The sequence below is a fragment of the Trichosurus vulpecula genome, chromosome 1, assembly GCF_011100635.1.
Source record: "Trichosurus vulpecula isolate mTriVul1 chromosome 1, mTriVul1.pri, whole genome shotgun sequence".
NCBI classification, from domain to species: domain Eukaryota; kingdom Metazoa; phylum Chordata; class Mammalia; order Diprotodontia; family Phalangeridae; genus Trichosurus; species Trichosurus vulpecula.
In genome coordinates, this window is record NC_050573.1 from 236,653,566 (window position 1) to 236,680,987 (window position 27,422).

The window sequence follows — 27,422 nt, forward strand, 5'->3', positions numbered from 1 at the left end:
AGAGCACAAACTTATGGACACTTGTGACTAGGGAGCACACACAGCAAGGGCAGTTCACACGTCTGATTCTGAAGAGCCATCCGTGTCAACTGGTGATGTTGATAAATTGCCACCTGCTGGGTGTGGCATCATTTCCACTAGGTATTACATTACCCTCATTCCCTAGTGTGTTGGCTCATCTAGTTATCTCTACTGGTATTATGGTTGCTGAACTGTTCTTTGATATCATCTGCAAGGCTTTAGCCATAGAGATTCTTCAAGGCAGTCAGTGTGCTGCTCTTTGCTTCTGTCTACTAGTATGTAGTATTTGGAAAGCTTCTCCCTGTTATGGAGGACTATAGCTTTTTTAAAAATTGCATGTAGATGGAGTGCCAGGCCTAGAGTCAGGAACACTCATTTTCCTGAATCAAATCTGTCCTCAGACACTTACTAGCTTTGTGACCCCAGGCAAGTCACTTAACCCTGTTTGCCTCAGTTTCCTCATCTGTAAAATGATCTGGAGAAGGAAATGGCAAACCGCTCCAGTAGCTTTGCCGAGAAAACTCCAAATGGAGTCACAAAGAGTCAGACACAACTGAAACAACTGAACAATAACAAATCCATAATACTAGTATTAATAGCTCATATCTATATAGAAATGTAAGGTTTATAAATCACATCAATTTTCATGAAGCATTGTATTAAGGTCTGGGCACTACATTTTTTTTTCTTTTTATTAATTAATTTATTTTTAGTTTTCAACATTCACTTCCACAAGATTTTGCCTTCCATATTTTCTGCCCATCTCTCCCCTCTCCCCACCCCAAGACAGCATGCATTCTGATTATACCTTCCCCCAATTTGTCCTTCCTTCTATCTCCACCCCCTCTTATCCCCTTCCCTTCTACTTTCCTGTAGGACGAGATAGATTTCTATATCCCATTGCCTGTATATCTTATTTCCTGGTTGCATGTAAAAACAATTTTTAATATTAGTTTTTAAAACTTTGGATTCTACATTCTCTTCCTTCCTCCCTCCCCACCCACTCTCATTGAGAAGGCAAGCAATTCAATATAGGTTATACAGGTATAGTCATGCAAAACACTTCCATGACAGGCTTGTTGTGAAAGACTAACTATATTTCCTTCCATCCTATCCCACTCCCTCATTTATTCTATTCTCTCCTTTGACCCTGTCCCTCCTCAAAAGTGTTTGCTTCTGATTACCCCTTCCTCCCATTTGCCCTCGCTTCTATCATCGCCCTTCTCTTATCCCCTTCCCCCTACTTTCCTGTAGGGTTTCTTCCTGGGCACTCCATTTAAAGAAAAACATTGATACATAAGCTAAAATGCATTCAAAATAAGGTGAATAGGATCGTAGGACTTAGAACTCAATAGGACCTTAGAGATTATCTTGTTTAACATTTTACGAATGAGGAAACTGAGATCAAGATGGCTTTTTGAAGGCTCCATGGGTAGAAAGTGACAGTGACAGGATTTGAGCTCTCATCTCTTCTTAGAAGATGAAATTTGCCACCTATAAGAATAGAATTCTGTAGAAAATTAACTTCACTTGGACTGAATCGAAAATTTTCACAATTTTGAAAACAAGGAGAAATTTTCCCAACAGTTAGGGATATAAGATGAAATAGTGAAACTAAGTAGAAAATAAATAATTAAATCATCTTAACAAACATAGTCTTAAACTAGCTTGACCATTGCCAAGGGGAATAGCCCTGGGGCTTGCTCCAAAGAAGGACATCACAGAAAGCATTGCAGAAGTTAAACGTTTCATTGAACCTTCTATGTTGTTGTTCAGTCATTTCAGTTATATGACCTCATTTGGGGTTTTCTTGGTGAAGATACTGAAGTGGTTTGCAGTTTCCTTCTCCAGATCATTTTACAGATGAGGAAACTGAGGCAAACCAGGTTAAATGACTTGCCCAGTGTCACACAGCTAGTAAGTGTTTGAGGCATATTTGAAGTCAGGTCTTCCTGACTCCAAGCCCAGCCCTCTAGCCACTGCACCCCCTATATCAGGGTCTTAGTTTCTTCATCTGTAAAATGAGGGCATTAAACTCAATAATCCCTAAGATCTCTTCTAGTTTCCAGTCTGTGATCCTACTGATCCTCCGTTGATTCTTTTGGGTCTCCTAAGCATCAGGAGATGTTTAGACAACCCTGGAAGTCTTCAAGCAGAAGCTAGAAGACTGCTTGTCAGGGAATGATGTGGAGGGGATATTCATAAACAGTTGGACTAAATGACTTTGGAAGTTCCTTCCAACTCAAACTTTCTCTAAGTCATGCCTCTAATTACTGGCAGATCTCCAACTAGAATCCAGGTCTCCTGACCATCTAAATACCATCAAACCCAAGCACATTCTCTTCATTCCCTACCCTGCTGCCCTTCTTTGAACTTCATCATATCCCCTTACTCCTCTCTCCCCTCTCTTCCCCACTTTTCAGCTTCTTTTTGTGTGTTGTCTTCCCCCATTAGATTATAAGCTCTTTGAGGGCAGGGACTGGCTTTTTCTTATTTGTATCCCCAGAGCTTAGCATAGTGCCTGGCACATATTAGGCACTTAATAAATGTCCTTCGACTGACTGGCATTCTCATTACTCACAGTGCTTTGAAATACTATGATTTATACCTAATTGCTAAATTTTGCTTGGTCATCTTATTTTTCCTTTTAACTTCCACTCACCAAGTCTTATTTTACAGTCTTGATGTAGTGTTCCATAGAGAAGTAAGGTTGTTGTTGAGTCATTTCAGGTGTATCTGACTCTTTGTGATCCCATTTGGGGTTTTCTCAGCAAAGATACTAGAGTGGTTTGCCATTTACTTCTCTAGATCATTTTCCAGATGAGGAAACTGAGGCAAACAGGGTTAAGTGACTTAGCCAGGGTCATATAGCTAGTAAGTGTCTGATACCAGATTTTTTAACTCAGGCGGATGAGTCTTCCTGACTTCAGTGCCTGGAATCACTAATAGTCAATAAACATTTATCAAATGCCTACATAGTGCTAGGCATTGTGCTCAGCTCTGTAAAGGATTTTAAGGTCCTTTCTAATTCTACTAATTCTATATCTAAGAACCTATGATCCCAAGGAGTACCAGTTAACTTCTTTGCTTCTGGGCTAATTTTCCCACATTGAAAAGAATATACTGGAGATTACAATCAATAGTGAGCATTGGATGGTGATATTTGTTCCTGTAACCTTAATCTCAGTATTTTGAATTGGATACAAAAAGTGCAATGGCTACAATGGATAGCAATAGTTAGCAATTATATAGCCTTTTAAGGTTTGCAAAACTCTTTAACATACGTCATTTCATTTGATCCTCACAACAACCTTGGGAGGTAGGTGCTATTATTAGCAATGTCTCCCAGATGAGGAAACTGAGGCTGAGAGAGGTTAAGTCACTTGCTTAGATTCACACAGCTCGTATCTGAGGCAGGATTAGAACTCAGGCCTTCCTAACTCCAAGCTCTATCTAATGTACCATATAGCTGAGAATTTTTGCATGACCAAGAGATTTATCAAGTTTTGAGGAGCTCTTTTTTAATGAGGTAAAGTTACGTGGCCTTTTCTTAATGAAATTTATTGGGTTTGTTTTTGTGAAGCAATGAGGATTAAGTGACTTGCCCAGGGTCACACAGGTAGTAAGCATCAAGTGTCTGAGACTGGATTTGAACTGAGATCCTCCTGACTCCAGAACAGACTGAGCCATGTAGGTGCCCCTCTTATTGATGAAATTTAACTCTCTAAATGACTACCTTGTTTTGGTTTTACCTCTATCCTCACATGGTGAAAGGCTGAGCATTCAGAAGACCATTTAGAGGGTTTCTTACATGTGACCACTCCGATTGTCCCATAAAAACCAGGAGGCAAAGGACCTATTTAGGCAAAGGATCCTAAGAAGAGTACCATCTTCCATGTCTAATATGAATGGGGTGATTTCCTCTTTTATTGGAGGGGAATCTAAGGAAGAAACTATGAAGAATAATAACCCAGCCAATAGGAGAATGTTGGTTCCCGTATTTAACTTCTCATCTGTTTATTAAAATGGTTTTCATTTTCTTTTTTTTTTGTTGGTAGATCATCTGTCCCCTGAGACTCCTGATTAAAACAGACCTCCATAAAGAACTGTACAAAGTAGTGGCGCACTATGTCTTTGCCTTTCTACCAGAAGTACCATGAGCACTATGACAGAGCCTATCGCAACAAAGATCTTCGGTCCACCATGAGCCAATATCAGCAGGAGAAGAAGAGCTCTGCCATCTATACTCATGGCTCAACAGCCTACAGTCACATGTCCTCGGCCCACCACCAGGCCTCAGAGGCCTATGGTTCTTCGGCCTATAGGCAGGGCTCCCAGGCCTATAGCCTTGGATCTGCAGCCTATTCCTTAGGATCCGAAGTCAGTAGTAAAGCATCTTCAGCCTACGATTATGGCTACAATCTTGGGTAGGTAAAAACACATCTTTAGGGACTGGGGAAAAGATACATCATTTCCAATAACTCTCTGAAATAGTTATTTCTGTCCTTCCCAGTTATCGTAGCTATTTGGTACATGGAATAGAGACGGGGGGTTCTTTTCTCTGGGAGGCTTGACTACATCAACCTGTGAAAGGCTCAGCCTCCTGGAATGGCGAATCAAGGACATGCCAGCCGTGGCTGGACCTCTGCTCCCACCTGTCTACTTCCCTTTGCGGTCACAATGAGCAGAGTCTTCCTTGTTTGCATGCTGGGATCTTACTTGAGTTGTAAACTGTGATATTTCTCTTAGCAGGGAAGCTTTGCCAGATGTTAGAAGAGCGGCAGCAGTAGACAAAGAAAACATGATTTAAACTCTCATAACAGGTTTCCTGGCTTTAGAAATGCTACTGTCTAAATCAAGGTCCAGCACAGCACTTAGAGCAAACACTTGGTGAGAGAAGGGTGGGAGCATAGCTGTCATTTATTCTATTTATCGATAGAGAGGCAATCTGGTGGTTCCTCTGGCTTTATTCAAATAACACATATCATATCTCATTTCCTTTAGATTTAAAAACTTGTTTCTTTTTTTTAATATTCAGTCACTCAACAAAAGTTCTAAGGGAGTATAATCATAGAGTGAATTCAGGAAATGATGACTAGTCCAGATTGACTGGAGCATTAAGGGGTGAAGAGGGTGCTAGGAGATGAGGCTCAATGGGTACATTGGGGTCCAATTGTGAGGACCTTAAAATCAGCTCAAATCTGCTATGTTAACAGAATTTTGATAGACATAAAGGACATACAAAGATGAGTTACATATTCAAGACTCTTATAGTTTAGTATGGGCGATAATACAGTAATACAAAATCAATTCAGTTCATAGATAGTAGGACAAATAGAAAGATTTCTGTCTAGAAGGGACCTTAAAGGTCTTCTAGTTTAACTCTCCCATTTTATAGATAAAAAAATTGATGATTCAGGGGATGAATTAAATTACCCAAGGTCACACAAGTAGTAAGTGGCACAGTCAGGATTCTATCCCAAGTTGAATGACTACACATCCAGTACTCTTTTTAGCATATCAAATAATTCAATAAGTGTGTTGTTTTTGAAGTCAGCAGTTAGGTGGTTTGGTGGCTAGAGTCCTAGCCTTGGAGTTAAGAAGATCTGTGTTCAAATCTTCCCTCAGGTACTCTACCAGCTATGTGACCAGGGTCAAGTCATTTAACTTTTAAACTCTCTCAACTTCAGTTTCCTCACTGGTAAAGTGGGGATAATAATTGTGCCTACTGCCCACAATTGTTTTGGGGATAAAATCAAATGGCATAATATATGTAAAGTGCTTTGTGAACCCTAAAATGCTATATAAATGTTAACCGTGATTGCCCAGCAAGACACTATGCTAGGTGCTAAGCATACAAAGACAAAAAGAAGATAGTCCTCACCCCCAAGGAGTTCGTCATATTCTATAAACAACTCTAATAACCAGGTGAATGTGAAAGCACAATTAAGCAAGGCACCAACCAAGCACTAGAGAATTCAGAAAATGGAGATTCCTTCTGACAGCCAGATCAGAGAAGGCCTTGTGGGGCGGTGAGTGAGTCTCAGCCTTGGAATTAGGACTTGAAGGATGAATAGAAATTGGATAGGCAGGGTGGGGCCTGCAGGGATGAGGAATTCATGGGGATCAGACAACATGAGCCAAGGCATGAGGGCAGGAAAGCATAGGGTGGATTCAGAGAATGAGGACCAGTCCCGATTGACTAGGGAGCTGAGGAGGTCACTGTGAGATGATGCTGAAGGGTTAGGCTGGGGTCCAATTGTGGAGGACCTTAAATACCAGATTAAGGAGTTTGGCCTCATAGTTTCATGGTTTAGTTTTATAAATAGTTTAATAGTAGCTGTATAATATAATATAACAGTTTCATAAATAGATATAGATTATGCTAAATAAATAGATATAGATATGCTAAACAAATAGATACAGATTATGCTAATTATCTACATTGAACAGAAATAATACATATACATGATGATGTAAAATTTCAGAGTTAAAGTGAATAAAATAAAAAGCCCTCTTTTTGCATAGACTACATTTGTTACTGAAATAGGGAAGGGGTAGCCCAACCAAGGCCCTTTGTCCTATCATCTTAATTTTCACAAAACTTCACTCCATCAAAATCTGGCCCCATAACATATAGCACCATATGTGTCTGGGAAGTTAAAACTTGTTCTGGAAAGAAAAAAAATGGATTTGATGAAGGCACTTGCTGGAATGCTTGAGGGCAGAAATCCCTTTGCTGTTGGAATATGGCCCAGGATACAGGGCTGCCATTTTCTTAGCTCAGTCAGTGAACTATTGGCAGCTGCTGGTATGTTCAGCCAGGATCTGTTAGTGTAGACCTGGAATTTATGAGACTCTAGTTCTGGAATCCCAGTGTTAAATGGAACAAGATCATTTTACAGGCTTCTTTTCACAGGGTCAGATTCTGCCTTGGGATATTCATAACTGTTGGCCACAAATTCAGAACCACCTTCAGGGTAGCAATGTAGGCTGTGGCTTCAAGTAGCCTGGCTGACAATGCTTACCATCTTGAAAGAAAATTGGGAAAGAATTAGTGATGTGTTGTTTCTTTTGCCTAAAAAATGTCCTGTGACTGTGGCCAAAAAAGCCCAAATCCAGAAGGTTCCCCTTGATAAGGAAAACAACTGTCATGTCCTAAAGGAAAAAGGCACCATAGATATCCATTTTCCTGTACTGCTCGTGCTCAAGGAGCCTGAAGAAGATAGGTGTTTTCCATAACATGTAACCATTAATAATGTGAAAGTCAGATTAGAACTGTAACTCAGAAAATTTATTTGCTTTCTCAGCCATTGAAGAATTCCCAAAGAATATTACGTTTTAAACATTCTTGAAATTGCATGTCTTCTTAATTTGGCTCCCGATATCATGTAAAAATGAAAATTCTGTGAGAAAACCTAGAAGATAATATTTATCTGTCAGTTTAGCTATTATCTTAGACATGAATAATGTGCCTTCAGCATGTTTATTTTTTTTAAGCCTTTTGGAAGTGAGCAGCCTCTGTAATTTTTAGCCATTTTTAAAACCCAGATAAGAAACCTCATGGGAAATGAAAATTCTTTTTCAAAGATAACCCTCACAACTCTTTCCATTCCTACTTTTTTCTCTCTCTTTTTTAAAAGCAGCTTGTTATGGTAGAATGATAGTAAAACATATATCATATATCTGACTCATTTGAAATGACTCTTTTGTGAAAAGCAATACCCAGTTTCCGACCTGTCAATTATGTGGGGCTGCTGGGAACTGAACAGCAACTGATCAGGAAGCCCCTGCATCCAAATTCTAACTTTGAGGTTGACTAGAATTTGGTCTGAAAGGACCTTGAGCTAATGTCAGGGCTGAGCCCTTCCTCACCTTCACTCCCAAAAGGAGTCAGGTGCCTTGCTAGCATTTCCCGTATTCATCCCAGGTAGTCACCTTGGAATACATTTCCCACCATCTATTTCCTAGAATCATTGAATGTTGGAGCTGGAAGAGATCTTAGAGGTCATGTGGTTCAATCTCTTCATCTTTGTTCCTCTAAGTTAGGAAAACCAAATTCCAGAGTTATAACTAGGAACTTTTTCTCTTCAGGCAAAAATAATTGACCAGGGCTAAGGGTGGGAGGGCAGTGACATGGAGGAAGTCCAGCTTTAGGAGAAGGTCACCCTTCCTCCCCCCAGGATTTAGAAGGGGGAACGCAGACAGACCTCCACTGGGACAGGACTCTGGGGATAAGGGTCTTTTTGGTCAATCAGTCAGCCAATCAGCTTTTATTAAGCACTTGACATATGCCAGGAAATGTGATCAGTTCCGGCAAAACAAAGAAAGGCAAAAACACATTCTCTGCTCTCAAGGAGCTCATACCCTAACTGGTGGACAATATGCAAACAACTAAGTACACACAAAACATATATAGTGTAAATAGAAAGTAATTAGGTGGGAGAGGTGCTTGGAGGTAGGGGATGGACTCCTGAAGGAGACTGGACATGAGCTGAGTCTTGAGGGAAGCCTGGAGGCAGAGGTGGGCCATGGGGGACAGTCAGTGCAAATGCATGGCGCTGTGAGATGGAGGGTTATGTGTGAGAAATAGCAAGTGTGCTAGCATAGACAGACTATAGAGCACATGTAACTTTGTAAATGAAGGTAGGAAGGGACTAGATTGTAAAGACTTTGAAGGACAAACAGGATTTTAAATCTGATCTTTGAAGTAATAGGGAGCCACTGGAGTTTATTGAGTAGGGGAATGGCATTGTCAGACTTGCTCTATAGGAAGACCACTTTGGGAGCTGAGTGGATGGATGATAGATTGGAGCAGGAAGAGACTCGAGGCAAGGTTATTGTAATACTCAAAGTACAAGGTGCTGAGGCCCTGCACCAGGCTGGAGGTGGTTATAAAGGAAAGAAGTTTACAAATGTTGTGAATGTAGAAACAAGTCTTAAGGCAGAGAGAGCAACTAGAAGATTATTCGAAATAGTCTAGGTGTGAGGTGGTGAGAGCTTTATTGGGATGGTTGCTATATGAATGGAAAGAAGGAGATGGATACAAGAGATGCTGTGAAGGGAGAAACAAGACTTGACAATAGATTGGAAATTGGGGAGTGGTGTGAGAGTGAGGAATTGGGGATGACCCCGTAGTTGTGAGCCTGGGTGCCTCAGAGGAAAGCGATACCCTTGATAGTAATCAGAAAGTTGTGAATAAGGAAAAGTTTGGAGGGAAAGATAATGAGTTCTGCATCCTGCCTACCCCAACCCCCTGCTGGAGTGAGAGTTGGACCACGTCCTCTCATGGTATGCCTGAATCCAAATCTAGCCTTGGCACAGAGGATCATGAGGTGCCACAATTCCTGTTGGAAGACACATGCCTTCCTTCGAAGGGAGCACAGATATTGGAGTCCTAGGGCAAAACCTCATTTCCCCAGCTTTGTTTAGTTCTCTCAGAATCTCTACAGTGTCCTTTTGTACTCTCAGGGAGTCAGGTCAGTCCTTAATGTTCATCAATTAAGGTTAGAGGCTGAAGCTCATTTGTTTCTGAATAAAGTGACTTTTTCTTTTTTTAATTTAATTTTCTTTTCACTTGCAAATTCTCTTCCTCTTTCCTCTTCCTCCCCAACTCGTTGAGGAAAAAAAATAAAATCCCGCAGAAACATATGATAATGAAAAAAAAAAGTCCACTTTAGCCTGTTCAAAAAAAAAAAAAAGACAGAAACAAAGAAAGAAAAAAAAGCTTCCATCTGTACTCTGAATCTGCAAGTTCTATCTGGGGGTAGAAAGCATGTTTCTTCGTGAGTCCTCTGGAATTGTGGTTGTTCATTGTATTCATCAAAGTCAGAGTCTTTCAAAGTTGATTGTCTTTACAATATTGTTGTTACTGTATCAATTATTCTCCTGGTTCTGCTCACTTCACTCTGCAGCAGTTCATACAAGTCTTCCCAGGTTTTTCTGAAACCATCCCCTTCACCGTTTCTTACAGCACAACAGTATTCCATCACATTCATATACTACAATTTGTCTAGCCATTCTCTAGTTAATGAGCATTCTCTCAGCACCCAATTCTTAGCTACCACAAAAAGAGCTGCTATAAATATTTTCATATGTATGGGTCCTTTTCCTTTCTCTTTGGCCTCTTTGGAGTATAGATCTAGTATAAATATCTCTGGGTCAAAAGGCATGCAGAGTTTAATAGCTTTTAGAGAATCGTCCCAAATTGCTTTCCAGAATGGCTAGACCAGTTCGCAGTTCCCCTAACAGTGTTTTAGTGTACCTATTTTCCCCCAGCTCTTCCAGCATTTGTCATTTTCCTTTCTTGTCATCTTAGTCAATCTGATGGGTTCCAGAACCATTGACTTTGGTGATGTACTTTAGAGGATCATAAATCTAACAAATTAGTCTTCTTTCAGCAAACCATAGGTAGATTCCATGAAGCCATTTCCTTTATTATATATTTACTTTATTATTTAATTCTTACATAATAATTACTGCTGAAATTGTATAAGTCCTGAAATCTATACACTGATTCAAAGCCATAAGAGGTTAAACCTTGTTGGTGAAAACCAAATTGAACTAGGATTTTATGGGAAATTGGATTTGTCTGAAAATGACTAAGAAGTAAGGTCACGCTTTCTTGTCTCCTTTGCAAGGGTTGCTGGCTGGGGAATACTATCTTTTAATTTCTACTCCAAGAAAATCACATTATTATCCATGTGTTGGTACAAAAAAACAAATAAACCCAAACTACAACCCTAGTCACTGTATAATGAAGAATCAACATGAGATACCAGGATTAAGTACTTGGGATTATCAGACCCATTAAAATGATGAAACGATGACACTGTTAGCAGGGTGAGAGGCTAGAGGAAAATTTAATGAGGACAGAAAGTCAACACTGCCTCTTTAAAAGCCATTAAACTGCATGAAGAATCACAAAGACTTAAATCCTTTATACAGGAAGAACAATAGGATGGTCCCAAGCCCCCATCTCACCCTCTCCCACTACTCTAACCCGATGTGTCTCTCGATTTGTTTGTTGAAGGAGAAAGGTAGGACTCAGTGGACTCTTTTCATTCCATAAAATTAATTGGCAATCATTCTTTGCATTTTGTACATAAAAAATGTCCTTATTTCTTAGCTGCCTCTTGTATATTAAATTCATGCTTGATTTAGGCTGAGATAATATGAGAAGCCCAGAGGGCTATTGCAGCCTTTCTTAGGTAAGTGAACCATGCGCTAGGAAAGGAATGTGTTTCCTTTTATGTGATATGAATTGAATCAGCTAAAGGCCCAGGAGAAGCAGGGCTGGTGTTTTCCAGTGCCTCTCAGTTAAAATGTCAGGTCCATTTTTGCAGTGCTAGAGGCCCTGTGGTGTCTGCATCTTCCTGCTGGCCAAGCAGCAGCACGGGGTAACTGAGCTTCCCCACAGGGGCCCAGGACCTCTTTAAGATCTGAAGCAGTCTCTACAGGGGCTTTGACCTTCTCTATTCCACTCTTTCTGGATGAAACAAGAGAAGGAAGAGCCAACTCAGATGCTGAAAATGCAGTGGCCACTAGCAAAATTACCACAGTGACCACGGACCATGGCAAACCATAGTCTATGGTATGAGAGGATTTTTATCTTCGTATATAAGGTGACAAATGATGTTCTAAAGTTTGCAGTAAAGGGTTTACATACATTATGTGCAATCCTCACAACTGTATTGTGAGATAATAGAGAGGCTCAAATGAGGTCAAATAAGCCCAGAAGAATGGTGAAGCTGCTGAGAAAAGAAATCTAGCACCAAGAGTTGATTATTTGGAGTTCCTAGGCCCACAGGCCAACTGTACCCTATAGAATTGTAATGTATCAGGATCCTGCAATAAGGCAAGCAGTCTAGCTCTGTTTAAATGCAAAAAGAAAATATGAGCATTTCTCATATGGGCACTATCATTTTAATAATGTGAATTATATACTTCTCATGTTAGTCCTTACACCAATACTTATTTGGGATTCAGTAATACAGTAAACATAAATACTTAGACATTCAATGAAGCAACAAATGTGAAAGTCTACAAATTCATTATTTGTTATTGTCCAGTTGTGTCTGACTCTTTGTGACCCCATTTGGGGTTTTCTTGGCAAAGATACTGTTGTGGTTTGCCATTTTCTTCTCCAGCTCATTTTACAGATGAGGAAACTGAGGCAAACAGGATTAAGTGACTTGCCCAGGGTCACACAGCTAGTGTCTGAGGCTGGATTTGAATTCAGGTCTATCCACTGAACCACCTAGCTGCCAAAAAGGAACTTTCAAATGGAAACACACACTGCAAAACACCAATTGCAAAATTACAGCCTAAAACAAACAAACAAACAAAAACATTTCCCCCAGTTTCTCTATGATTTGACAAACTAGGGTGTCCAAACTTGAAAGCCCCCCAAAGTGTGAAGGATGAGGCCCTATGCATAATGATTGTGCTCTGGCATGCTACTACAGGATCAGGCCCCTCACGGTTATAGTGGCAACTCTGAAAGGTTTGGTGGTGTCTCTTTTCTAATGCCATCGGTTTAAGCCTCCACCAAGTTATATTCCTCCCACTGTTAGGTGCCAGTGACTTGCACCCCCAGTTCCTTTTATCCACTTAATGTCAACAAGCTTTTATAACAGGATATTTACTTCTAAGATAAAGCGATAACAAAAGTATAACCATTTCTCCTTTATATCTTCGGGGCATGCTGCCCCCCTTATCTGACCTTGGTCTCTTGGAGTAGATCCACTCAGCACACTTCCTGCATAATATTGGTATTCGCTTCCAGATGTAGCAGTCATCTTCTGGATGAGTTCTTATTTCAGCTTCTGTAAAGTGGGGCCCTGAAGGTCACCACTCCTTGCTCCTCTAAGCATCAAGGCTGGGCTGGCTATAAAACCGATCATGGAATCAGATTCCCAGACTCCTGGAAGCTCACCTTCTTGACCTTTCCAAATCCACAAGTTGGAGCCTCCAGATTAATCTCCCTCACCTAAAATGGAAAAGATCAAATTTAGAGGCAAAAAGACCAATGCCTATTTTCACAGGGCCGCATATTGGCCTCAATAACCAGGCCCGAGGCTTCTTCCCTTGTAGCATTGTTTCTCACTCTCAGTGAAGGAATCAAACCACATCAGAGATCCATCAAGACAGAACAACTAAGAGAAATTGTTTGAGGTTCTGGTGCCTACTGCCTACTTGAAGGCTCCCCCTGTCCTGGCTAATTGAAAAGTCTTCCCCTAACCCTGTGGTTAGCAAACTACCACCAGTTAAAGAATCACTTTGTATGTTCCAACGCCACTCCAAGGCACTTCTATTTCACATTATCATGTGAATGTATCATGTCCTCCGTTTGGGGAGACTCCATTAGAGGCATCCTTTGCTCATGCCAATCCCCGGTACCTTGAAGAGAAAACTGAAGATTTCTGAGGTTAAGTGACTTTCCTAAGGTCAAGGAGCTAGCAAGGGGAAGATCCTTAACTCCACCCACAATCTGGGAGAACTTCTACTACTTTCTAATCTGCAAAATGGGATAACAGTAGCATTAACTCCCATATTTGTTATGAGGATCAAATGAAATAATGTACGTAAAGTCCTTTGCAAACCTTAAAGCTCTATGTTAATGTATTACTACCAATGCTGCTGCTGCTGCTGCTGCTATTAATATTGCCAAGCAACTAGTATTTGATTGGTTATTATGACTATATATAATTCCTAGGGAACATCAACAAATATGATTTAGTTAATACTTATTAAGCACCTACTATATGCAAAGTACTGTACTGAGTACTGAGGGAGATTTAAAAAGATAAGACCCTATATTCAAGAAGTTCACAGTTTAAGTAACATTCAATTTTGTCTTGTAGTTATGTGTCTAAGAGAGAGGCAAACAGCGTCATAAAAATTCAGAGAAGGAAAAACTCCCTGCTCCCTGGAAGGATCAAGAGAGACTCCAAGGGAATTAGCTGTAGCTTTTCTATATTTTCCCTTTGACTGCTACTGGCAAAGCATGTCCCAGGCAGGGTAATGTAACATGATCATCATTGTTTGAAACAAAACGTGCATGCCAACTATGGAATTCACAATGTAGGAAACAGAACCATAAGCAGTAGGATAGTGCAGAAAAAATGTAATATATATATATATCCATAATATATATGCGTACACACACATACACACACACACATGTGCATGCACGTATGGAGTCAGGAACACATAGTACTCCTGCAAACCCTAACTCCCCCTATCCTATATTCAGTCCCTACAGTCATATTATCTCTGACAACTAAAACTCAGAAAGGATAAAGATAAGAAAAAAAAATTTTAAATGGGACAGAAATAACACTGCATATAACTTTTTTAAAAATTAAATATCCCATATAAAACTTGAATGAAGAATTTCATCAAGGGTAGAATCCACTGCGGGAGGGAACTTACTATTAAATGAAAAGGTTTTTTGTAGGAGTTTTCTATTGTGTGTGTATTGTTTTCATTTTAAAGTATCTCACACCAAAAGTCCAAATTGTTTCAAAGATCTCAGATGACTCTAGGAAAAATTAAAATTTAAAGGAATTTTAAATTTATATAGTATTTTTAATTATTCTAAAAAACTCAACCTTAAATATTAGTAGTCATCAGACTTCATATTTTATTGAACATGATATAGCCCATAATTTGCTTTCTTTAAAATGATCAGTACCATATCATTATAAAACTGTCAGTATTTTCAAAATGGTAGCTACTCCAGGGCTACTTCTCTTCTTGATTGTTCTTTAACTTCACATCATAAGTCCTTAACCCCAAGGTCTTTCATGTACTTCTTTGGAAACTTGTATTTTGTTTTTGTTGTTGTTTATTTTTTTTCTGTAAAGGACTTCCAAAGAACTAGTTTGAATGTTCTGAAAGTGCAAAAATTTAAGTCCCCTGATTATAAACTTTCCCAATTAAAATAAATCTTTAAAATTTTTCTTTTTTTTTAGGATCCAAGTGCTTGAAGATAATTTTTGAGAACATGATCGATCATGATTTATCACTTAGATTTTCTAGAGAGCAGTTCGTGATGGTACCATGTTAGATAGGCAGCTAGGCAGTACAATGGATAGAGTTTCAGACACAAAGTCGGGAAAATGAGTTCCAATCCAGCTTCAGACACTTGATAGCTGTGTGACCCTATACAAGACAATTCATTTTTTTTAATCTTTTTTTTTTTTGGAGGAGGGAGGGCAGGGCAATTGGGTTTAAGTGACTTGCCCAAGGTCACACAGCTGGTGTGTCAGATGTCTAAGGCCAGATTTGAACTCAGGTCCTCCTGACTCCAGGGCCGGTGTTCTACTCGCTGCGCCACCTAGCTTCCCCAAGACAATTCATTTCTATCTGCCTCAGTTGTGAGGATAAAATGAGATAACAATTGTAAAATGCTTTGCAAACCTTAAAGTGCTATATAAATGTTGAAAAAATGATAGATTGCTGAGTGGCTAGATAAAGCATTTACTATATTCCAGGCACTGTGCTAAACATATGCTGTCATGCTAGAAGTATGAGATTATTGTTATTGTTTGTCCTTCATTCTCAAAGAAGACCATGACATCAGGAAGGTGATGCCATGACTTGCAAGTGAATTGGATTTAAGTGAGGCAGGGCTGTGGAAAGTCACCAGCCTCACTCTCTCCTCCAGAGCCATCTGGTCCAGTGGCCAGATATAGATCAGGACAACTGGAGATGGCCCAGAATGCAGTGGGAGACCTAGGCCTTTTCAAGCAAAGGTCTTTAACAGGTCTCAGGTTGCCTGAGACAATGCCCATTCAGCGATTAAGACTTAATAAGAAAGGAGGCAGAGAATAGCCTCTTTACCTAATCCCCCCCCACCAAAAAAAAAATTTTAGGAGGGGAAGATTCTCTGGGTTTCTGGCCAAAACAGAGACAATTGCTATTTACATTCACTCTGAGCCAATCAGGGCCCAAACAATGATCAAGCAGGGCTTGGCCTATGACCTATTGTTGGCCAATCAGTGAGAGCCAGAGTGGTTTGGGGTTAAGGCTAGTCTTTAAGAAAGAATAAACAAAACAAAAAAAGATGTCAGATTAAAATTTACATTCCCTTTGGGCAGAGCACCCATAGATAAGGGTGTGACACCCTATGTGGACAGAAGGAAGAGAGAGAGAGAGAGACAGAGAGAGAGAGAGAGAGAGAGAGAGAGAGAGAGAGAGAGAGAGAGAAAGAAAGAGAGAGGGAGGAAGAAAGAGAGAGGGAGAAAGAAAGAAAGAAAGAAAGAAAGAAAGAAAGAAAGAAAGAAAGAAAGAAAGAAAGAAAGAAAGAAAGGAAGAAAGAAAGAGAAAGCAAGCAAGCCATGTTGCCCAACTGACCAGTTCCAGTTTGGTCCCCAGTGGGCAGTTCCTTTTCTACTCACAGAGGTTGTTGTTTGTCCTGCATTCTTGAATTCTTGAAAAGGACCAAGACATCAGGGAGGTGAAGCCATGACATGCAAATGAATTAGATTTAAGTGATGTGGGGCTGGGCAAAGTCACCAGCCTCACTTCCTCCTTCAGAGCCATCTGGGTCCAGTGGCCAGATACAGATCAGGACGACTGGAGATATCCCAGGATGCAGTGGAGGGAGAAGTATGAGGTATAAACAAATGATACTATCTATCCTACATCTTTATATTGTTATGAATCATTAAAGTTAGACTTGCCATTCAACTCAATTCAATAAAACTTTTTTAAAGCACTTGCTATGTTTGAAGCACAGTAGTAGACTTATAGGGGAATAGAATGCTTATAATGAGATATGATTCCTTCTTGTCTAGAGCTTATGATCTGCTGAGTGTGTGTGTGAGTGTGTGTGTATGTAGCAAATATTGACACATAGTTACAATAGAATATAAACCATAATAGGCACTGAGCAAAACATTATAATATAATAAATATTTTATAATGCATTATATATAATATATTATAAATATAAATAAAATAATGTTATATAAACATAATAATATAATAAAATACTATAAGAGGCTCAAGGAAGAAGAGAAAATTGTGATCAGAGACTGATTTCAGAGTGGAATTGGCATCCTAGCATTAGGGAATGGCATAGACAAAGACAAGGAGACAGGAGAGTGGAAGTACAGTAAGTAATTGAGCTTGATTAGAGCATAGAGTACATGAAAGAAAAAGTGTTCAGAAATGAATCTGGAAAATTAGGGTGGTACTAGATTGTGAAATACCCAAATAATGAGTCTGGACTTTATTTGATACTTAATGTGAAGCCAACAAAGTTTCTTTTTTTAAAGAAGAAGCGTGCATGATCAGATTTGCGTGTGCAAGAATGTGTGAAGTATCTGTGATTTCCTCAACATAGGGAACTTAGCAGAATATAGGATCAGAGCTGAAAGAGACCCTAAAGGACATCTAGTCCAACTCCTTCATTTTAGTGATGGGAACTGAAGTCAAGAAGATAAGTGCTGGAGCCTCAATCAGACAGAAGTTACTTGACTTGCCCAGGGTCAAACACAATAAACATCGGAGATGAGTTCTTTCTGACTCAAAGCCCAGCACTCAATCCACTGTCAGGATGCCACTATAGACTTTAACACTGACAAGATTACTGCCTCTTAGACATCTCCACATGGGTATGCTATTAACATGACAGACTCAAATATCCAAAATTTAACCTATTGTCTTTCCCCAAAATCTGCTTTTCCTCCTGATTTCTTAACATCTGTCAATGGCACCATCATTCACTCAATCACCCATGAGTGGCATAGCCTTTGACTCTTCCTTTTCCTTCACCTCTTGTCACATCTGTTCTCTTCTCTTTATTTGTACTGCAAGTACTCACTTAGATCTTCATTATTAGAAATAACTTCACCACATAGATTCTACTTTAAAGACCTTTAATGCCTGGAAAAACATTCCAATTTCCATGTTTGGGTTAACAAATGGGGAACATTAGTGAGTGTCTTCTGTCTTTAGTAACAGAACAAAAGGAAATTCCTGTTTCTACCATTGTAATGTGTGTCCTTACCACTTCACACTTGGAAAATCGCAATCATTTCTTTGCTGATGACTCTACCTATAGAAGTGAATTAAACTGAATTTCTTTGTCAGGTCATCTACCCCTGCATTACTGGTTAGGACAATGCAGGGACCTAAAGTCATTCATCAAAGAAGGTGTTGTGTTCTATGAGCAAAGCTGAATTGTGGTAACTTAAATGAAACATGCGATGTGAAAATTTAGACACATTTTCCTTTCGAATGGTCATATGGACTATTTGTGCCCAACCCGTGGTGGAGCTTTCAGAGCTCCTATTGATATGATCAGCAAAGCCAAACACACCGTACATTGACCCCAATATTATGATGTTATTTTGGTCTCCTTTGAGCATAAAGGACAAACAACAGTAATCTACAGATTGAATTTGACAAAAATCATTTGAGTGCCTTGTATGTAATAGCTGTCAAGGGAGATACAAAGAGTGCTCTCTCCAGTCTTCTTCTTATCTCTATGCCCAAATCCATCCTATTATCACCTCTAGATTCATCTTTCTGTTTTGCACACTTCAATCCCCTGTTCAGAAACCTTCACTGTTTCCCCACATCTATACAATTCATGTCCAGGCACCACAGAATAGCAGTCAGTACCCTTCACGATATGGTTCCTACTTTCATCAATCAACCAATGAACTAACCAACATTTCTGAAGCAGATGCTCAATCTGTACCAAGCATCGTGTTAGGGGCCAGCAATACAAAAACCAAAATCAAACAGTCTCTGCTCCTAAGGAGCTTCCTTTCTATTTGTGGGAGGAGACAAGACACACACACACACACACACACACACACACACACATACACACAGTTATATGCAAAATAAAATTCTTTTTCGGACTAGACCTATGATTCCATCATTGGACCTCCCAATGAGGAAACTCCCTCTTACCAATGCAGATTGGTACCTCCTCTGTAACTTAATAGTCTTAGAAAGTTGCCTGGGGCATGGAGAGACTCAGTGACTTGTCCAGAGTTGTACAGCAGCATGTGTCAGGTGCAGGATTCAAACCCAGGTCTTCCTGACTCTGAGACTGACTCCATCTGCACTATGCCACATGTTCCATGAATATGACCTCTCACAAAATACACTCATGGGAGGAGATCTGTGGGAATTAGGGAAAGGCTTCATGTAGAATATGACACCTGAGCAGAATTTGGAAGGGAACAAGGGATTCTACTAGACTACACAAGCTCAGTGAGAGCATCAAATGTGCCTTATTCTTTGGATCTCCCAAAGTGTCTTCTGTATACAAAGCATTCATCTGATATTAATAGATTGAATTTCTTTGTTAAGTCATTAGACTCCTGCATTACTGGTTAGTTTAACAAGGGGCCCTGAAATCATGCAAATAAATACAATCTGAATTGGGATATAGACTCTTTTGCTTCAAAAGAGAAAACTATTCAATGAGGTAGGGTAAGGGAGGGAAGGAGAGAACTTGGAACTCAAAATTTGAGAAAAAAGGAATGTTAAACTTGTTTTTACATGTAATTGAGAAAAAATAAAATATTACATTAAAAAAGAGAAAATGTTGAACATTGACTATGAGAGCAATAAGCAAAAGGAATTATTATAAAAGGCTTTTTTTTAACCTTCAAATCTTCTTCTAGGATATTCTCTCATTGGTTTTAAATATAGCCTAAATCGTTTCTTCATGTGCACATGGAAACATTATTTTCAGTTCCTTCTGTATGTGTCCACATTTAATGGGCTCTGGATTGGAAAGAAAATTATTCAAGATCCAAGATCCTATGAAATGTTTTCCAAGTTATATCTCACCTTTTGTGTGTGTGTTCTGAGTATATCTTTCCATATTGTTAGAGTTTAACCTCAGGGGTTTTATTTCAGACTCACAGATTCATCTCTAATGATAGAAGATTATTCCTCCAAGTTGAGTCCACAAACTAAAAGGGCCAAAAAGAGCCTTGTCTCTGGAGAAGAGAAAGAAAACCAGTCAAAAGACTACGTGGTACCTATCTTCTCAGGGCGGTATGTATGCTTTCTGTTTTTGGTATTATCATTATTATAGTAAGACTCTGGACTCATTCTTGCAGAATGAGTTTGATTACATCATTTCCTCAGGTTTCCTGAGGCTCTGGGAGTAGGGTTTCCTGGATGCTACCAACTCAAACCCCCCATTTTGGTATGCTCTTGACTGCAGATTGCCAGGGATCAGCATCCTAGCTCCATCCAACCAATCAACATTGATTAGCCTTTACAAAAGGATACCTACGACCAAGACACAGCCAGAACAGAAACACACACACACACACACACACACACACACACACACACACACCTGGGGGGACATTCTCCTCAAGCCACCCTGGTCCCTTTAGAGAGTGGGTCCAAACCCAAAGGAGTTTCTGCCCAATATTTACCCCATCAATTTCACCCCTAAATGTGACACAGCTGCTAAATGAATCTGTCTCGGCTACTGTTTGGCTGTGTCCCAAAGATCTCTCCTTGGGCTCACTTCTGATGGACTAGGCTGGCTACCAAATCCAGCCTGGGGACCTCTGGTGGCTAGTCATCCTAATCTTTGGAAACTCATAAGGTCATAACTATCTCAAAACTCCTTCACCTAAAAGCAGGAAAGAGCAGAGGAACTGATTCATGGGTCACATGTTGACCTCTGGGGAGGAGAGCCTGATGCCTTTCCTCATTTACACTAGAAGCTTCCAGAATATCTCTCTGAGCTGAACAGAAGCCCCTGGGAAAGAGAAATGGCCAGAATAAGAGCCTCCCATTGGCTTGTTGGTGCCTTTTGAATGCATTCCAGTTCTGGTTCCATAGACAAGCAAAAGTCTATCTTTTCACCTCATGGTTAGCTGAGCAGAACCAGTCAAGAATGTTTGCTCATGATCCAAATGGGGGAGCAGGGCCTTTCCATTTCCTGTTGCTTCAGCCTTTCTTGAAGGAGGCTTCCCAGTCTCTTCCACATGGAGATTGCCTCAACCAAGCAAACTGAATGTTCACCAGACCCTCCCCCTCCTTCTGCTTGCCTCCCCCTGGCTTCCACCATTGCATTATTTTTGTACTCTTGGGGTTTGTAAGAGGATAGGAAAGACTATAAGAGGGGATAGGAAAAGTGGGGGGAGCTTTCTGAAATTTAGTACAGTGGAAAAGTAGACTAGCTCAAGAGCCAGAGAACCTGAGTTCAAAACCCACCTCTGAGGCTGCGCAACTTTAGGCAATCCACTTAATCTCCCTAGGCTTCAGTTTCCTTATCCTTTCCTGATACCAAATGGTTTGTGAAATCCCTTCCAGCCCTAGATCTATGATACTATGAACCTATATCATTAATAGGTTCTTATTTTCATTCTTGATTTGTATAATCTCGTCTTGTCTTTTGTTTACTATTTTATGCTCATTAGTTATTCTGGAATTCTCAGAAGCAAAGATCAAGAAAATTAGTTTTTTTAAAAAAACATTTTGAAGGCTGTCATGTAAGGGAGCTTTATTTGAAACTAGTCATCTCAGAAGACAGGGAGATGCTATATGGAAGAATTGTTTTAAAATTACATTTCCCCTATGGAATTTCCTAGAACTTAGAAGGACAGCATGCTTGAGATGATGCTGATCTGACTACTAGAGACAGAACAGAAGAAAGGAATACTTAAGTAAGATATGAAATAAAATGAGGAGAATGGGAAGGGTCAGATGACACAGCACTATTTAGTTATCCTGAAAACTGCTTTGTTGGCTGATGTTTTGGTTAATTATTATTTATTAAGAAGAAAAAACACAGCTGCAAACACGATCTAATAGTTTCATGGACTTTTATCATGGAAAAATTTGCAACATCATTTAACCTTAGCATCAAAGGTTTAGGTTTTGATGGAAAACAAATTATTTCCTTTTATTTCATGAAGGCAAACAACAAACAAGAGAGACAGATCAACTTCCAGCTCAGGGTAGTATTCATTACTTTTGTGGTAATTTTCATTTGAACTCCAATAGCATTCTAAGGAAGCTTGAAAGGAACTTGACGGAGGAGCCAAGATGAAGGGCTAGAGGACTCCTCATGTCCTTTCCTATTTGTTTTTCTTTGCTGGGCCAATGATTCATGATCTTAAGGTGGCTGACCAAATGTCATCCTCTCAGGCCAAATGACATCAAGAAATGTCATGGAAAAGCAGAGCCTAGATGAAAGTCAGTAGGAATTCTTTCCGACCCTGAGCTGTGCTTCTATGTTGTTCTTTCCTGTTCTGACAGGGGGCTGGCTTTTTGAAGTGTTCCACAGTCTAGTGGAATTGTGCCTGGGGTGGAACTCAGGGAATAAATAAAATCCTTTCCTTCACTTCCTTCTGTGTGAGATACTATTTTTAGCTTATTACTTCAACTCTGCTTTTTTTAAGTGAACTTTTTGGGTAAACAGTCACATTTCTTTCTCTAAGATATTTTATATTCATATTTAATAGAACTTCATATAAACTAAAATGCATATGGATTTAATAAGGTATGTATGTTGTTATACCTCCCCCCCGCAAAAAAAAGGCTTGGTTTTTTTTCCCTCTGTTGAATTTTTTTCTCTCTGCAAACCATCAGCAGCAGACTTTAAAAGTATCTTACATTTGTATTGCATTTAGTGAAATGTCTCACAATAAAGCTCCCAAGTATCTTACGTTAGTCTCCTTTCCTCGCTCTTTTGGCTCTATAGCATCATCTCTTAAATGGCACACCTCATCTCAAAAACAAATGGAAAAGGGGACTCCAGGGCTGACTTTCTAAGCAATGTGTGTGGGGTTAGGCAGAATCCAAACAAGTGATTGTGCAAGGTTTGTTCTGGGCTTTTTCCCCCATGTGCTTTCAATTCAATAATTCAATAAAACATACCACAAGGTATATTTAAGCCTAAATTCTAAAATGCTCTAAAATCTTCTCTAAAAATTCTTATGAAATTTTGTTGTCCTTTAAAAATAACATTTCTTTTGGAAGACACCTGGAAATAACCAGTGCTTTTTGTTTTATTGAACAGAGCTGGCTGTCTTTCTCTTCTTTCAGACTTTCCTTTGGGAGTGATGTTCCTTTCTTGGCCCCTAGATGGCGCAGGGGCTAGAGCTCTGGAGATGGATTCCAGAAAGCATGAGTTCAACTACAACCTCAGACACTAGTCGTGTTACCCTGGGCAGATCACTTAACCTCTGATTGCCTTACTTTCCGCATCTCTAAAATGGGGATAATAACAGCACTTACGTAGCAGGGTTGTTGTGAGGATGAAACGAGATACAAATTGTCAGCGCTTTACACAGTGCCTGACACATAGTAAGCACAATTGAAATGTTAGCTCTTATTTTCAGTTATTAACACATACCAAACAAGTATAAAAACAAATATAAATATAACAATATAATATATATAATTGTATATATAACAATATAATAAATATAACAATATAAAAACAAAACAAGTATAAAAACAAAATAAAAACAACAATAATAAAAAAAGTAGTGCTTTAAGATCTGCAAAGCATTCCAGATATTATTTAATTTTATTTTCACAAGAATCCTGGAAGGTAGGTGGTATTATTATCTCCACTTTACAGAACTGAGACAAACTTCCATAGAGTAAACCAGGCAAATTTCCACAATGTATGACAGTAAGTTAGGTTTCTAGTGACAGTATCTCCTCTCCTCTCCTCTTCTCTCCTCTTCTCTCCCTCTTTCTCTCTCTCTCTCTCTGTCTCTCTGTCTCTCTCTCTCCCTCCCTCTCTCTCTCTCTCTCTCTCTCTCTCTCTCTCTCTCTCTCTCTCTCACTTTCTCACTCTCTCTCTGTCTCTGTCTCTCTGTCTCTGTCTCTCCCTCCCTCCCTCTCTCCCTCCCTCTCTCTCTCTCTCTCTCTCTCTCTCTCTCTCTCTCTCTCTCTCTCTCTCTCTCCCCCCTCTCTCTCTGTCTCTGTCTCTCTGTCTCTCTCCGTCTCTCTCTCTCTGTGATTTTCTGCAGAAATTAGAATCATAGAATGTTAGAGTCATAAAGGATCATAGGGAGTGTTGAGTCCGGACCCCCATTTTGCAGATGAAACAACCAAGGTGGAGAGAAATGAACTGTCTGGCACATAAAGGCACATTAGTGAATGCTGGTTGATTGATTTGCCTGAGAAGATTCAGTGAATCAGTTGTAGAAGTGGGTGAGAGCTGAGGGGAAATTCATGAAAGCAGATCCTTAGAATTTTTTAAGAGATAAGATCCATCAAGGCCACAATTTGGGTTTGTTAAATTCTAGGACAGAGAAGAAAAGCTGCATCTTTCTCTTCAATATTCAGTCATTGCACACACACATTACCAACCTTTTGGAATAAGATGTCAAGAATATATAAATACAGTATCTGCATGTGCTCTGTTCATGGTGCTAATCATCCCCCAGAAGGGGATAACAAAGCAGCTGGGTCTGTGTTACCTCTCCACTATAACAGGGCTGGAGAAACTCTAAATTCTGAAACTCTGACTTTTTAGTGTAACTAAAATTGGCTGCATCCTGTCTAGGAGAAACGCCCAAGGAAGTTGCAGAAAAGAGACTGAGAAAGATTCTAAAAATAAAACTTTTTTATTTTAAAAACAATTTTGAGGCAATCATGATTAATACGAATGATGAGTCCTGTGAAATGGTTATATTATTTGAATTTGCAGCGCATATTTCCATTGGGTTGGAACCAATGCTATACTTATTTTATATGCTGCTAATTATAATTTCAAATAGTATGAATTCAAATAATGTGACTACTTAATGGTATCCATTATTCATGGTAATAGGTATGTAGCTTCACAAAATGCAGATTGTAGGGGGTCATTGCTTCATTTTCTCCTCTTTCCACAACCTTCAACCAAAAACCAAAAACTTTTTGACAGGATGCTATTCGAAATAACCCTGCTGTCAGTAAAGTTAATGATTTGGTGGCAGATCTTTTATTCTAAGTATATCCATTAAAAAAAAAGTTTTGCTGATGTTTTGGGGGTTTTATATCATAATCATTCCTGGTTGGAGGTTTGGTCTCTTCCATCACTCCTAATGGAAAATGGTTTAGCAAAAGTAATTAAACAGTGGCCTTGTCTGACAATTTAGGAAATGTTTTCCCCCACAGTCTCCTGCTTCTCTGCTGGGAATACAGCAGCATTATCAACTTGACACTGTTGGTGCCCTCTAGTGGGGAGTGTTTGAGGAGCAGCTTTTGGGGGCATGAAGGAGCCATGCACAATGCCTACTTGTTTAGGACTATAGAAATTTTTTTAGTGTCTTGACAATTTAGGTACATTATCCAGTTTTTCCTCCAACAAATTATGCCATAACCTTCCCTCCAGGAGACAGCTCAACACAATCTACAATAGCTCGGATACCTTTTACTGTCTATTCTCTGTGACCACAACTAGTTATTACAGAGCTGATCAGGTTCCCAAACAGGAAATGAATAAATGGAACAGAATTGTTAAGTTGAAAATGTGCACACATTTCATTGTCTCAGAGAGTTAGACGAAGCCACATGGTTGATTTAGTCAGCATAAAGTTCGTAGCTCATTTTTACCAGCTTGTTTTTAAGAATCCAACTCTAGATAGGATGGAGGGAAATATAGTGAGTCTTTCACAACCATGACTGTTATGAAAGTGTTTTGCATGACTGCACATGTACAATCTATATCGAATTGCTTGCCCTCTCGATGAGGGTGGGTGGGGAGGGAGGAAGGGAGAAAATTTGGAACTTGAAGTTTTAAAAAAAAGAATGTTAAAAATTGTTTTTATGGACAACTGGGAAATAAGATACACAGGCAATACAGTATAGAAATCTAGCTTACCCCACAGGCAAATAGAGGGGGAAGGGGATAAGAGAAAGGGGGTGGTGATAGAAGGGAGGACAGATTGGGGGAAGGGGTAATCAGAATGCATGCTGTCATGGGGTGGGGAGAGGGAAGAGATGGGGTGAAAATTTGGAACTCAAAATCTTGTGGAAGTTCATGTTGTAAACTAAAATAAATAAATAAATTGAATGTGGAAGAAGAAAAAAAGAATCCAACTCTATCAAGCCGTGGATCAGGAGTTTAGGCTTCAAATTGCATGCAGATTTGCTAATAAGAATAATAGTGAGTATTTATATGGAACTTTAAGGTTTGCAAAGCACTTACAAATATCATATCGTTTAATCCTGATAATCCTGGGAGGTAAGGGCTATCATTATTCTCATTTTACAGATGAAGAAACTGAGGCAAATGAAAGTTAAGTGACTTCTCCAGGGTCACAGAGCTAGTAAGGATCTAAGGCCAGATTTTAATGCAAGTCTTCCTGACTCCCCGCCCAGCATTTTATCCACTTCACCTCCTAGCTGCCTAACTGCAATATTCTTGAAAGTATGGCTACAAATAAAATTACATTTAAAGAAACCAAGGAAGCATACTTTTTAGCAGAAGTCACTGGTTTATGAGTAGCTAGGTGGCACAGTGGATAGAGCACCAGGCCTGGAAGTCAGGAAGACCTGAGTTCAAATCCAGCCTCAGACACTTGTTAGCTATGTAACTCCAGGCAAATCATTTAACCTTGTTTGTCTCAGTTCCTCATCCGTAAAACGAGCTGGAGAAGGAAATGGCAAACTACTCCAGTATTCTTTCCAAGAAGATCCCAAGTAGGGTCACAAAGAGTCAGACAGGACTCAACAGTATTGGTGTATCCCTTCGAAAGCTGAAAAATCTTTGCATGATGTGAATAACATCTTTTTATGTAATTTGCAAATGAATACCTCTGTGTGGGACGCATATGGAATTTAGTACATGGGGCAAAAATAGGCATTTGGATGCTCATTCACTGGACTTGTATTTTTTTATTTGAATTTTAGCCAGGTACATGTCAATGGAATTAGTGATACAGAAGAAGAAAGAATTAAAGAAGCTGCTGCCTATGTTGCCAGGAGAAATCTTTTGGCCACTGGTAAAGGCATCACCACCACTACCACCAAGCAGTCCACGGTTTCTTCGCAGCAGGAAGAGCTTTTTGAGAAGAAATCAAGGAAAGTGGCCATACGGGAGAAGGCAGAACGCCTGGCATTGAGAAAAACAGTAAGAGCAGACAAATAAGTCATGTTGCCAAAGGGGAACATGCATGCAATCTGTTTTAGATACAAGATTTCCTTCAAGTGCTAAAACATGTGAAACTCTGTAGGGGTTAAGGGAAGCAGGAGTAAAGACAAAACGGAAAATCAAAGGAGACAAGTTAAACATTTCTCAACCCCCTGTTAAACTCTGAAATATTTTAAAGAGCATTGAGAAATCCACTGAAGGGAGGGAGAATCCCTTGCTCCAGATTAGGGTTAAGACAACCTTAGTGAGCTTTAAAGGCTCGTAAAAATCATTTGCCAAAGCTATGAAAGATCAT

The 27,422-nt window shown here is 39.6% G+C and overlaps 1 protein-coding gene across 2 annotated transcripts in view; it reads left to right on the forward strand.

The window, feature by feature from the left end:
* Positions 1–27,422, forward strand: part of MYOM1 (myomesin 1) — a 174,916-nt gene that overhangs the window by 4,482 nt on the left and 143,012 nt on the right. For both annotated transcript variants that reach the window (XM_036760648.1, XM_036760654.1), the window contains 3 exons: positions 4,080–4,448; positions 19,918–20,058; positions 26,887–27,106. In XM_036760648.1, the coding sequence (XP_036616543.1) occupies positions 4,150–4,448; positions 19,918–20,058; positions 26,887–27,106 (660 nt within the window). In that variant the 5' untranslated portion in view covers positions 4,080–4,149. The remainder of the gene's footprint in view (positions 1–4,079; positions 4,449–19,917; positions 20,059–26,886; positions 27,107–27,422) is intronic.